Source organism: Trachypithecus francoisi, unplaced genomic scaffold, assembly GCF_009764315.1.
Source record: "Trachypithecus francoisi isolate TF-2019V2 unplaced genomic scaffold, Tfra_2.0 Lachesis_group17, whole genome shotgun sequence".
Classification (NCBI taxonomy): domain Eukaryota; kingdom Metazoa; phylum Chordata; class Mammalia; order Primates; family Cercopithecidae; genus Trachypithecus; species Trachypithecus francoisi.
Window position 1 is genome coordinate 93,011,000 of NW_022681462.1, and position 12,785 is coordinate 93,023,784.

The 12,785-nt window shown below is 42.1% G+C and overlaps 1 protein-coding gene across 2 annotated transcripts in view; it reads left to right on the forward strand.

Annotated features, from left to right (window-relative positions):
- The window catches only part of NBAS (NBAS subunit of NRZ tethering complex), a 426,675-nt gene that overhangs the window by 15,933 nt on the left and 397,957 nt on the right, over nt 1-12,785 (forward strand). Inside the window, exons 1-2 of one of the 2 annotated variants that reach the window (XM_033176518.1) lie at nt 9,767-9,920; nt 12,439-12,493. In XM_033176518.1, the coding sequence (XP_033032409.1) occupies nt 9,804-9,920; nt 12,439-12,493 (172 nt within the window). In that variant the 5' untranslated portion in view covers nt 9,767-9,803. Of the gene's footprint in view, nt 1-9,766; nt 9,921-12,438; nt 12,494-12,785 lie in introns of those variants that run through there. The other variant, XM_033176517.1, reaches the window with a different exon arrangement.

Below are 12,785 nucleotides of genomic sequence, written 5' to 3' on the forward strand. Positions count from 1 at the left end.
AGCTCAGGAGGTCGAGGCTGCAGTGAACCATGATGGTGCCACTGCATGCCAGTCTGGGTGACAGAGCGAGACCTCATCTCAGAAAAAAAAAAAAAGAGCTGGAACTTTGAGGGAGGAAGGGTAGATAGGAGTTTTATGCTAAATGGGTGGGCTGAACATACATATTTAACAGGTTATAGGAGTTAGGAATAAATGAAAGGGGGTCACACGTGAGTGTGATAAGCAAACATGTATGTTACATACATCCCATGTTTGACTTTGCTGTGGAGATGTATCATTGAAATGCAGTAATATTAGACTCCATATGTCAAAAGGAAATGTAGGACATGAAGGTGCTTTGTGCACAGTCTGTGTAAACTGGCCAGAACCATTCCATGGTGGACAGTCATTTCTTCAATGGAAGGGGTGCTTTGGTCAGCTGTCATGTCAAAATCTTGAAAAGGGGGGGGGGGTCTGGCTGAGACACCAAGCAACTGGTTGAAATTGATGTCAGTGGAGAAGTTTTCTGTTCTTTGCTTTCCAGGGCTGGTTTCTGTTTAACTCTTAAGTCTAGTAGTGGTTAGTGAGGAAGGGGGTGTACTGAGGCATGACCAACCTCCTACCTTGTCTTGACCAGGAAGCATTATTATTATTATTATTTTTTGAGATGGAGTCTCACTCTGTCACCCAGGCTGGAGTGTAGTGTCGTGCTCTCAGCTCACTGCAACCTCCACCTCCTGGGTTCAAGCAATTCTCCCTGCCTCAGACTCCCTAGTAGCTGGGATTACAGGCACCTGCCACCACACCCAGCTAATTTTTGTATATTTAGTAGAGAAGGGGTTTTGCCATGTTGGCCAGGCTGGTCTCAAACTCCTGACCTCAGGTGATCCACCTGCCTCGGCCTCCCAAAGTGCTGGGGTTACAGGCGTGAGTGGCCACGCCCGGCCAGGAAAGTTTTTAAAGTTTTTCTGGGGTCTCCTTGGCCAAGGGAGATAGATTTGTTCAGTCCACTGGGGAAGTGGGGGCTTGGGAATTTATTTTTATTCCACGATTCTCATCTACAGTAAAGTTTGAGGAACACTAGTTTAACTTAAAAATCATAAATGTGCTGCTGAAAAGTTTCCTCCAAAAAAGTGATCTGGGCAAAGCACATTTGCTATACGTTCAAGCATGTTAATAGTGAGGCATAAACAATGGTACTAACGTCCAAAGGGAAACACATTTTTAGGAGGAGGATGACATGTTTTCAGTGCAGCTTCCCGGACTGTCCTCTGTGAGGGCTTTAAGGTGGCTGGGGCTGCTGCTGGGGGGATGTGGGGAGTACCCCGTGCTACCTCCTCCTCCAAGGCCTCTCCATCTGGCCTACCTCTCACATACAGTGGCCTGGCCTTCCTTCCTTCACAGTAGCTCAGGAATCCAAAATGGAGGAAACTGAAGCTGCCAGGCCTTCTTGAAGCCTGGGCTAAAAAGTAAAAGCTTTTGCTCACAGGCCCACTTCGGATTCAAGGGGAGGAGACATAAGCTCTACGTGTTTATCCACCAAAAGTGACTATCTCCCTGTGGTGGTTGATACTGAGGGTCAACTTGATTGGATTGAAGGATGCAAAGTATTGGTCCTGGGTGTGTCTCTGAGGGCGTTGCCAAAGGAGATTAACATTTGAGTCAGTGGGCTGGGGAAGGCAGACCCACCCTTAATCTGGTGTGCACCATCTAACCCGCTGCCAATGAATATAAAGCAGGCAGAAAAATGTGAAAAGAAGAGACTGGCCTAGCCTCCTAGCTTACATCTTTCTCCTGTACTGGATGCTTCCTGTTCTCGAACATCAGACTCCAACTTCCTCAGTTTTGAGACTCGGACTGGCTTCCTTGCTCCTCAAGCTTGCAGACAGCCTATTGTGGGACCTTGTGATCGTGTGAGTTAATACTTAATAAACTCTTTTATCTGTCTATACTATTCTGTCCCTCTAGAGAACCCTGACTAATACATCCCCGCCCCCATAGAAAGATTGGAATACTTGTCCTCAGCCTAGACTCCCTTTCTTTTTACTGACTGCAAATTGATGAAATTCTATACCTGCTCCCTCTACACCCACTCCACCCCCAATTTTTACATATGACATCTGATATCAAACCGGGTTCATTTGGCTCATGGAAAGCAAACCAATCATTGTGACTGTGGGTTTTGCAAAAGAGAAAAGATTTTATTTTGTGAGATTGCTCACAAGGCTGCTGAGCAAGGAGAAGGAGAACAAATTGTAAATCAACCTCCCTGAAAACAGGGCTTAGGGTAATTATGGGGATAGAAAACAGGATGGTGTGAAGTATGGGTAAAGGTGATTGGCAGGTGGGAAAGGGAGGTAATCAAGGTTTCTGCGCAAGCGTAATTGAGCTACATGGTTCTTCATAGGATGCATGTTCAGAAAATGGTTGAATTAGCATGAAAGGAGGGTGCAGGTTTTGGCCCTTTGACATCAAAAGGTCACGCTTTACGCACCCACGCAGGCTCAGTTGAAGGGTTGATGGTCTCAACTTGCTTGAACTCAACAAGAACTGCCTGCTAGCTGCAAAACAACATTAAGCACTCATTACTATGGTGACCCACTGTCAGAGCCATTATCTATAAGGAGGCTAGTGGAAGTTTAGTTATCTATTGTTTGACTACTATGACTTGCTAGTGGGAATTTTAAGATTAACTAGACGTAAGCAATTAAAAGCAAGCAAGGCAGGTTAAATTAGGCAGGCTTAATCAGGTTAGCCCTCAGTTTCCCATCTTGCTTAATAATGCTAAAGTAGACAGAATATGAGCTATGTCTTAACCCCTTGTTTGGAATGCATTTTCAGCAGCACATTTATATTTAATTGTTTATACCAGTGATTCTCAAATGTGAGAAGCTTAGAATTACTCCAGGGAGGCTGGGCATGGTGGTTCACACCAGGTGGATCACTGGAGGCCAGGAGTTCGAGACCAGCCTGGCCAACATGGCAAAACACCGTTTCTGCTAAAAAATATGAAAAAAATTAGCCGGGTCTGGTGGTGTATGCCTGTAGTTCCAGCTACTCAGAAGGCTGACGAGGGAGGACTGCTTTGACCTGGGAGGTGGAGGTTGCAGTAAGCCAAGATTGTGCCACTGCGCTCCAGCATGGGCAACAAGTGAGACTCTCTCTAAAAAAAAGATAAAATAAAAGAAAAAAGAATTACTCCAGGAAGTTCTTTCCCTAGTGCATATTTCAAGGTTCTAGCACTCAGGAATTTTGGTCTCCCCAGTCTGAGGTGGAGCCCAGGAGTGGGCATTTAAACAAATTCCCTAGGTGGGTGATTCTAATGCAGGTGGGTCTACTTGGATGATGCACATAGAAAGCTTATTTTAGAATATTATTGTTTTAAGTTCACCAACATGATCATTTTGATTTCATGGCTTTATTCTTAGATGTCATTTTATTTCCTACTTCTTGAACTGTTAAAGAGATGAATGTTAAAGTGGTAAGGACAGATTTTAATCAGTAATATACTATTGCAATAGGGAAGAGTGTCCAGCATAAACTAAACTCAACTTGGGAGGTGGCTGCGGTGGCTGCTGGAGCTTGAGCAGAGTCAGGGAAGTGAAAAATTAGAAAGGTTGGTCAGTATAAATGCCCATTAAGTCAACTGCGTATGTTAGATGGCAATTAAAGTTAGGGTTGTATTCTCCCGGAGACTAGAGACAGAGGTCCTGTCATTCCTGATGATTACATTTCAAAGGAATGGCTTTCACTCCTGAGTTGTTGGAGAAAGATGTACATCTCAAAGGGACAGAGGAAGGATTCACAATTGTAAATTGTGCATTGAGTAAAATTTAGTAAATGCTCTAAGAAAAGGTGGTCAGGGGCCTATGGTCAGGTGTTGGCTTGAACAAACAGTAAATTCTTTTAGCAGCCTTGCACTTTCTCAGTCAGGCCCTTTAAGGATAGCTAGAGTCACTTGAGGTGGCTGTGGCTCTGAGCTGTTGGTAACTGTTAGTGTTTGCTTAAGCCTTTAAATGGGGAGGGGAAGAGAGTGGACAAAATTGTTTATACTGAGAGTTTGTGGTTTTCATAGGCCAAGGTTGAGGCCTGGCAGATAAGAGGGCTCAGAGGAGCCTGGCTAGATTTTGGTTGAGAACCATGCTTTAGTTTATGTCCCCCAAACCATTCCTAATGGTTTCCCATTGGGAAACCAAGATACGAATAGATTAAATAACTCCTGCAAGGCTATAGAACCAGTCAGTAACAGAACTATTATTCAAAACAAGTTCTCTCTAACATTAGAGTCTATCCCAGAGGTAAGAGAACGAGGTGGAAGACTGTAGAAGTCAAGATCTGTGAAAAGTGGAAGAAATGACATTCTATTAATGTGCCCTGACTGCAAAACTTGTTTATCTGTTAGGTTCAGGGTAAATTCTGGAGCGATCTTTAGCATAGGGATACATTTGACTTTAACATGCTATTTTCTTACTTGGTGACTTCACTTTGGTAAAGATTTTTGCCTACAATCTTTCTTTTAAATGCTTTCAATCTTTATTTTAGTTAATCCTTTCAGGACTTAATTAGGTTGCAAAGTTTCTTTTAAAAATCATTTATCTTATGTCTGTATCAGACTATAACAATTTAAACTTAAAAACTTTAAAAGTTTAATATTAGGTATACATTTTTTATCTAAAGAGAAACCTAAAATGATAAGGACTTCAATAGGAAACAGTTTGCATGAAATTCCATGGAAGAGCTAAAACCATTAACATTGAGAGACATTTAATAATTCTTCCTCAAATGGTTTTTAATCCTTGGTGTTTAATTTAGTTTTTCCACATAGCTGAAGGTGTCTGACCCTGATGCTTTAATAACTTCTACATTTTGAGTTGGTACTTTGCCCTATCAAAATACATATTAATTACTTGTTTGCTTCATTGAAGTTTTGCTCTTTTGGTTAATATTTCCATTGTAGTTTTTAATTAGAGGAAACTAAAAGATAAACTGAAGAACTTAACCAAAATCCACTACAATGGTAGAAAAAAAATTATGGCTCATGAATGGTCCGTTTATTGAGAGAAATATTTTCTGAGCCTGTATTACTTTGCTGGAAAAAATACGTCATTTTTAAAAGTTACAATCTCCCTTTTAAGCAAAAAAAGGTTAATCTATAATAGCATCAACATAACCACGTATAATTCATGTGGTCAATAAATATTTTCTCAGGGCCTGCTTTCAGGCTGGGTTTACAGAGATTAAAAAGCCATTGGCCCTGTCCTCAAAGAATTACAGTGTTTTGGTTTTGTAGTTGCCTTTTGAATTTTTGTATTATTGGTGTTATTTGAGACTCCCTAGCCTTGCCATCTGTGGACACGAATGGTAATTATTGTAATAGCAAATTTCATAATTTCACTAGTCTTGCTCCTAGTTGATGACAGAAGACCCTCAGTCATTTGTAAAATCCTCTACCAAATATTTCTGGGGAGTCCCAGAGATATCTGGTACGTGTTGGCAAAAAGGTCCATTACTCTGCCGATCATTTCCCTTGGGAGCCGTTGCTGATCTGCTGTCTGGGGTCTGTGCTGTCTGTGAGCTGCATGGCTGTTTGTATCAAAGCAGTGGGGAATGCCTTCCCCCTTTTTGTTTCCCTCTGCTAAGTTCAGAGGGTTTCATTTAGTCAATTTGTCAGAGAAGACATCCTAAAAGCCTCCCACAAACAAGAGTGCTAGCTAATATAGAAATAAAAATATAATTTTTAAAATGAATGAATGAGTTTGTAAGAAAGTAAAAGATATCTGAGTCCTAGCAACAGGTGTGGGAATCCATGGAAGAAGGGAGAACTGACGCTTTAGGGATCTTTGTGGATCTGGATGTCCAGAGCTTTGATTGCAGGGCTGAAAATAGTGGAAGTGGGATGGGGAGGCTTGGGCTCATGTAATGGGAGTGAGATCTCTAGTCATTCTAAATAAAGTTAGCACCCATGAAGAGCTATAATTTTTTTTTTGAGACGGAGTCTCGCTCTGTCGCCTGGGCTGGAGTGCAGTGGCCGGATCTCAGCTCACTGCAAGCTCCGCCTCCCGGGTTTACGCCATTCTCTTGCCTCAGCCTCCCGAGCAGCTGGGACTACAGGCGCCAGCCACCTCGCCCGGCTAGCTTTTTTTTTGTATTTTTTAGTAGAGACGGGGTTTCACCATATTAGCCAGGATGGTCTCGATCTCCTGACCTCGTGATCCGCCCGTCTCGGCCTCCCAAAGTGCTGGGATTACAGGCTTGAGCCACCGCGCCCGGCCTATAATTTTTTTTAATCCCATAAAAATGAGGCAGAAAGCAAATAAATTTGTCTGTTCAGCCTGGAATCTGAGTGGATACAAAAGTCTCCTTTAAAAATTTGTTGCCACAGCCTGACACTCTTGTAAGTTTGAAGCCTGAATTTACACTATTTGTATCATGTGAAACAAACAAACTTTAATTTAAAGTGGACCCAAGTCTTCCGGGTGCTTTGCAGACATGAAGGCAAGTCTTTTCAGGGTGAAGGCACCCTCCATCTGAGGCCTCAAGAATCCTCAGAACTCAAATTCCAGAGCATCTGAGCAAACAATACGACACACACACACACACACACACAGACACACACACACACACCCCATAAAGAAAGAAGCCACCATGAGCAAGAGTCAGCCGAAAAAAAATAGATACTCGAAGGCTTCAGGTATTAGAAATATCAGGTAGAGAATATAAATTATGTTTGATGTGTTCCTAAAAGTAGGACTTAACAGAGAGAAAAAGAAAGTAACAAAATGACCGGCAGCCTTGAGTTTTCAAGAAATAACTTCTAGAAATAAAAAATATAATAATTGATATTAAAAAAACTTGATGGAAAGATTAAGCAGAGAAAGCTCAAAAGTGAATGTGTGCATTGGAATCGAGATCAGAGGAAATTACACTGGATACAAAACAGAAAGACAATGAGGTATAAAGTGTGAAGGAGGCTGAGATGTACAGAGGATACAATGTCCCATTATCTGTCTAAAGTGAATGATGTACAGGTGACATGTGAATAGGTAAAAACTGAGAATTTTCTCTTTTCTTTTCTTTCTTTCTTTCTTTTTCTTTTTTTTTTTTTTAGAGCTGTGGTCTTTGTCAGCCAGGCTGGAGTGTAGTGACATGATCATAGCTCATAGCAGCCTCAACCTCCTGGGCTCAAGCGATCCTGTCATGTCAGCCTCCCACGTAGCTGGGACTACAGGTGTGAGCCACCACATCTGGCAAATTTCTGGCTAAGTAAAACAATTTTTTAAGAGACATAGTCTAGCTATGTTGCCCAGGTTAGGACAGAACTTTCCATAAGTGATTCAAACAAATGAAGGGAGTGGGGGAAAGCTATACTCTAAACTTTTGAAATTACTCCTTATAAGAAAAGGGGAGGTTGGAAGAGAGAAGTGTGTGTATGGGAGGTGTACACATGGATGGATATGTGAGTGTTATATTAGCTTAATGATTATTGCATCACCTTATTCCAATGGGAGAAATTTCTCTTTATCGTGGTTTATATTTGTTTATTTATTCTGTCCTTCCCTGTCTCATATTGACAGTTTTCTTAATGTCCTTTATTCTATTTTATGTTTTGGAAGATATATGTTGTAATTCTTTGTATCCCTTGTTTGTGCTTTTTAAAATTGTAAATTTACCTTTTTCCCCCAATATGTTATTATGAAAGTTTTCACATATAGCATAGTTGAAAGAATTTTACCATGAACACCCATGTACCCACCAAAGAGATATCATTAGTATTTTACTATACTTGCTTTATCACATATCTTTCCATTTATTTATTTATCTTCCACCTATCCATTAATCCATCTTATTTTCTGATGCACTTCTGATGTACTTCAAAGTATATTACAGATAGTTTACCTTTGCTTTTAAACCAAATAAAACTAAAAAGCTATTTTTACTTTTAAGGCAATAATTGATCAATTTACCAATATATTTTTTTCTTTTTATGAGATAGAGTTTCGCTCTTGTCACCCAGGCTGGAGTGCAGTGGTGCAATCTCGGCTCACTGCAACCTCCGCCTCCTGGGTTCAAGCAATTCTCCTGCCTCAGCTTCCCAAGTAGCTGGGATTACATGCACCCGCCAACACACCTGGCTAATTTTCTGTATTTTTAGTAGGGATGGGGTTTCGCCATGTTGGGCAAGCTGGTCTCGAACTCCTGACTTCAGGTGATCTGCCCGCCTTGGCCTCCCAAAGTGCTGGGGTTATAACTGGGATTACATGAGCCACATGCCCAGCCTACCAATGTATTTTTACCAATGTATTAGCCAACTTCTTGCACTTACTTGCTGCTGATTTTTGCATTTGTTACTGTATGTGCCTCTGGTAGGGCCTATTTCCCAGTTTGATATTCTGTATAATTTGTGAGTGAGAAAAATGGGGGGAGAAATGGTCTGTTTGAATTGCATTGCTAATGAGTGTAAATGAGATTTCAGTAAGGGGCTGGAGATTCTTTCTTTGCTAAAACCATGCATGAGCTTTATATCTATTTTGGCTGCCAAGATGTATTATAAAAGTCTTAGAATATTTGTGGAAGGATTGATTGGGATTCTGCAGGCTTTCTAAAGGAAATAAAATTTCTTGAATTGCTCTCAGTGTTATTTTATATTATGATTAAAATTTATATTCTTCATAAAGAGCTAGTGCACCATCCAATCAAATACAAATGTATGACACCTATAACAGGTATTGTTTAAATGCCCAAATTCAATGTTACTATGCAATTTCAACTTTAAAATAGAAGCAACTTCATATGGTGATCTAATTTCTTTTGTCTCTAATATTGAAAAACATAAAAGGGTTAAATGCTGAATCATTAACGGCTTTTAGCTTAATGGACTTTTTAACTGATAGGAGCTAAAAGGCTGAGCTCCTACTAAATGAATCTCTGAGCTAATGACAGCTATACATTGACGAGTTAAGAGAAGAAAAATGATTCTTTTTTTTTTTTTTCCTTTGAGACAGTCTTGCTCTATCAGCCAGGCTGGAGTGCAGTGGCATGATCTCGGCTCACTGCAACCTCCGTCTCCCAGGCTCAAGCAATTCTCCTGCCTTAATCTCCCGAATAGCTGGGATTGCAGACATGTGCTACCATATCTGGCTAATTTTGTATTTTTTTTTTTTTTAGTAGAGATGGGGTTTCACCATGTTGGCCAGGCTGGTCTCGAACTCCTGACCTCAGGTAATCTGCCTTGCCTCGGTCTGCCAAAGTGCTGGGATTACAGGCGTGAGCCACCGTGCCCGGCCAAAAAATGATTCCTTCATGTGAGATGATGTTAAGTAATTTTTGTCTAATTCTAAGATAGAATGTCTGTGGCCTTCCTTGCCTTTTCTGAGCGCCTGTAGCATCCTTCCTCTGCTACCTTTCATTGGCTTGATCCACTGCATTGGATAACTTTGGTTGTTTATTTTAAAACCACTGTTTGAACTCTCTCTACGTGCTAGGCAAAGAATACACAAATGAACATTAACATTTCAGTGGGGTACCTTTACCGTTTCTGTTTTATAGAAACTGACTTGATAAGAGAGGCTCAGTGACTTGGCTAATCTCGTGTAGATTAATTAACAAGGAACGCACCAGGACCGGGACACAAGTCGTTCCCAAGACAAGCAATAGTCCCTGTCCTTCCTATTCATAAAAGGGTTAACCTAGCATTTCCTTGCCGCGGTCAGGGTCAGTTCACTCCACTCCCTTCCCCGTGAATCAAAAGCGGCCGCGGCTAGGGAAGCTTGTCCTCTGAGGGATTCCGTAGAGGCACTCCTCCACTGCGGGAGTCCCGGGCGAACATGGCGGCCCCCGAGTCAGGGCCGGCTTCGAGTTCAGGCGCTGCAGAGGGTGAGGAGGAGACGATTCTCTATGACTTGTTGGTCAACACCGAGTGGCCACCGGAGACTGAAGTACAGGTGAACCAGGCCCGTCTACAGCAGCAGCCAACTTGGTGCAGGCGCTTCGTGGGCAGAGCCACGTAGCAGGAGCCACGTAGGGGAGTGGAGCCGGGTGGGCGGGGGACTAGGGCCTGATGGCTTGTGTGGTCGCCCTGGCAACGGCACCTTGGGCTACCGGGGGTCTGGGGCTCCTAAGGCGGGGTGGGGTCGTGGTCCCTGAGATTCCTCCTGGGCTCAGAATTCGGTTGTTGGGGGCTGGAACTTCGTGCTCTGCGGAGCGTAGGATCCCACTCTGGTTGTTAGTTTCTCTCTGTTTTCGGAGGGGTGGGGATTGTTAGTTTCACTCTGTATTCGGAGGGGAAGGCGCAGCGCTGGACTCAAGGGTCCTTTCTCCTAGCTGGACTCTCGGTGGTCCCTTCTCGCAGTCTGGCTAGGGCTACTACGGACGGACGCTTAACAGTGTGAGGATTTTCCAGGACCTTACAGTCTTCAGCATCTGGCAGGCTGCTGCAGAGTGCGGAATCTGAGCCTTTACAGCTACCTGGGGCTGGATCGCGCCAGTTCTTGTGTGTAACAATAAAAGAGCATTTAATAAGGGTGTGCGTGTCCGTTCGTCCGTCTCGGTGTCCCAGATGCTGTGCTAGGTGCTGAGGATACAGAGATAAATATGCTTTCGTGGAGCTTCTCCTCTAGAGGGGAGACAATCCTGTAAACGTTATTCATAATCTAGCGTTTTATGCGCTATAGTTAGCGATGTGAGCAAAATGCCACGGAAGTGAAGGGTAAAGAACTGCTGACTGAGATTGGGATCTCCGCTAGAGAAGGGTTATAGAATAGGTTGATAATTTATAGACTGGATCTTGGAATTATCAGTTATTTGGTAGTGAGGGCCTCCCGGGTCTGTGGTGAAGAGTAGGAACCACAGATCCATGTTTATTTAATAGATATTTATTGAGTGCTTAACATATGCCAGTTACTGTTTTGGACCCAGAGGAAGCAGCCAGATCGAAAAGAATCTTTATTAAAGATTATGTAGTCCAGCCCATATGAGTTATCTTACATTTTTTTATGAGTGTTTCTTTGCTGAAGAAACGACTCATTTTTCGGCCTAAAGTTTGTATTTTTTTCCCCTGTAGCCTCCTTCCCACTGCAGTTTGTGCTTATTGAATACATTATTGAATAATGTATTTTGTAGAACGGGTAGAGATCTGCATGTTTTGCTATTTAATTTCAAGTGCTTAGTTTGTCTTAATGTGAATATTTTTTGGGTTATGCAGCTAGGAAGCTGTTGCTGCGGCAGCTGGTTAGATAAGTTTCCACTCCTTAACACTCATTGGTTAATTGCAGTAATGTTTCAGAATGCTTAGCATAAATTGATTCCAAAAAAGTAACCACAGAATTACTTACTTTGAAACCTTTAGCACTTTGTTTTGTGTTTGTGTGTTGGGGGTGGGGGAGTTCTATTGATTTCTGCATTCTATTGATTTCTGCATTCTATCGATTTCTGCATTCTATTGATTTCAGCTGTTGAACTATAAGCTCTTGGAGGGCAGCTACATCTGATTCATCTTTATGTCTCTCCCCAGGGCCAAATTGTGTCTTGCATGAATCTCACCATCAATTCTTGTTTGTTGAGTGAAATAACTTTTCTGTTTTTTTTTAAAAATCTGTCTACACTTACTGTGTGTCCATTGTGCTTTTCTTGATAGCACTTTAGTGCACCTTATGCAGTGCCTAGTGTCATGAACCTACCCACAGTGTGTTCAGTCTACACTTATGGAATGGAATTATTTAATATAGCAATTATGTATTGGTGTATGTTTTGTTAGTAGTGTTGTCTGGATGGATATACAACAGATAGTCAATGAATTTGCCTTGGAGATATGACCACCTTTCCTGTGAGCAAAACTTACAGCTTCAATAGAGTGTGCTGAACTGGCAACCAGTATGGTCTTTGGCCTTGACTTCTCTTGTCTTTGGATTGGTATTTGATTTGGAAACAGTTTCCAGCTTCAATCTTTGTTCTTACCTGCAAGGTTAGTCCTGACATATGCCTGTAGCTCTGCTATGCTCTCTTTACTCCTATTGTCACCCATCCTGAGTCTACCTTTGTTTTTTTTTTTGAGACAGGATCTCACTCTATCACCCAGGCTGGAGTGCAGTGGCATGATCAGGGCTCACTGTAGCTTCAACCTCCTGGGTCACCTCAGCTTCCCAAGTAGCTGGGACTATAGGCACGCACCGCCATGCCTGGCTAATTTTTGTATTTTTTGTAGAGACGAGGTTTTGCCATGTTGCTCAGGCTGGTCTGGAGTTCCTGGGCGCAAGCAGTTGGCCCACATTGGCGTCCCAAAGTGCTGGGATTACAAGAGTGAGCCACTGCACCTGCACATTCAGTCTTTAAGTAGTTTTAAGCCTCTGCTTCCCTGTGCCCAAAACTCTGAATATTAGTAAATAAAAATAAGTTTACATTGTATAAGTAATATTAGTCTAATACTAGAGGATTCAAATGTAAGGGCTTTGTTTTAAATTCCAGCCTAGAGGCATCCGAAAACATGGTGCATCCTTTATCATCACGAAAGCAATTCGAGGTAAATATAGCTTATTTCTCTACAGTAATGACATGGTTAACAGTTAAAATGTGTTCTTTAGACTTCTGGTGTGGAGACTAATAAAAGTGACGTGTTATCTGAGTTTAATTATATATGTATGTATATGTATACATTTGTATATTTACACATGCACGTTTTTAATTTAACCATTATGGGTGTATTCTAGAACAGGTGTCCCCAGTTCCTGGGCCATGGACTGGTACCAGTCTGTGGTCTGTTAGGAACCAGGCTGCACAGCAGGAGGTGAGCAATGGGTGAGTGAGGACCTGAG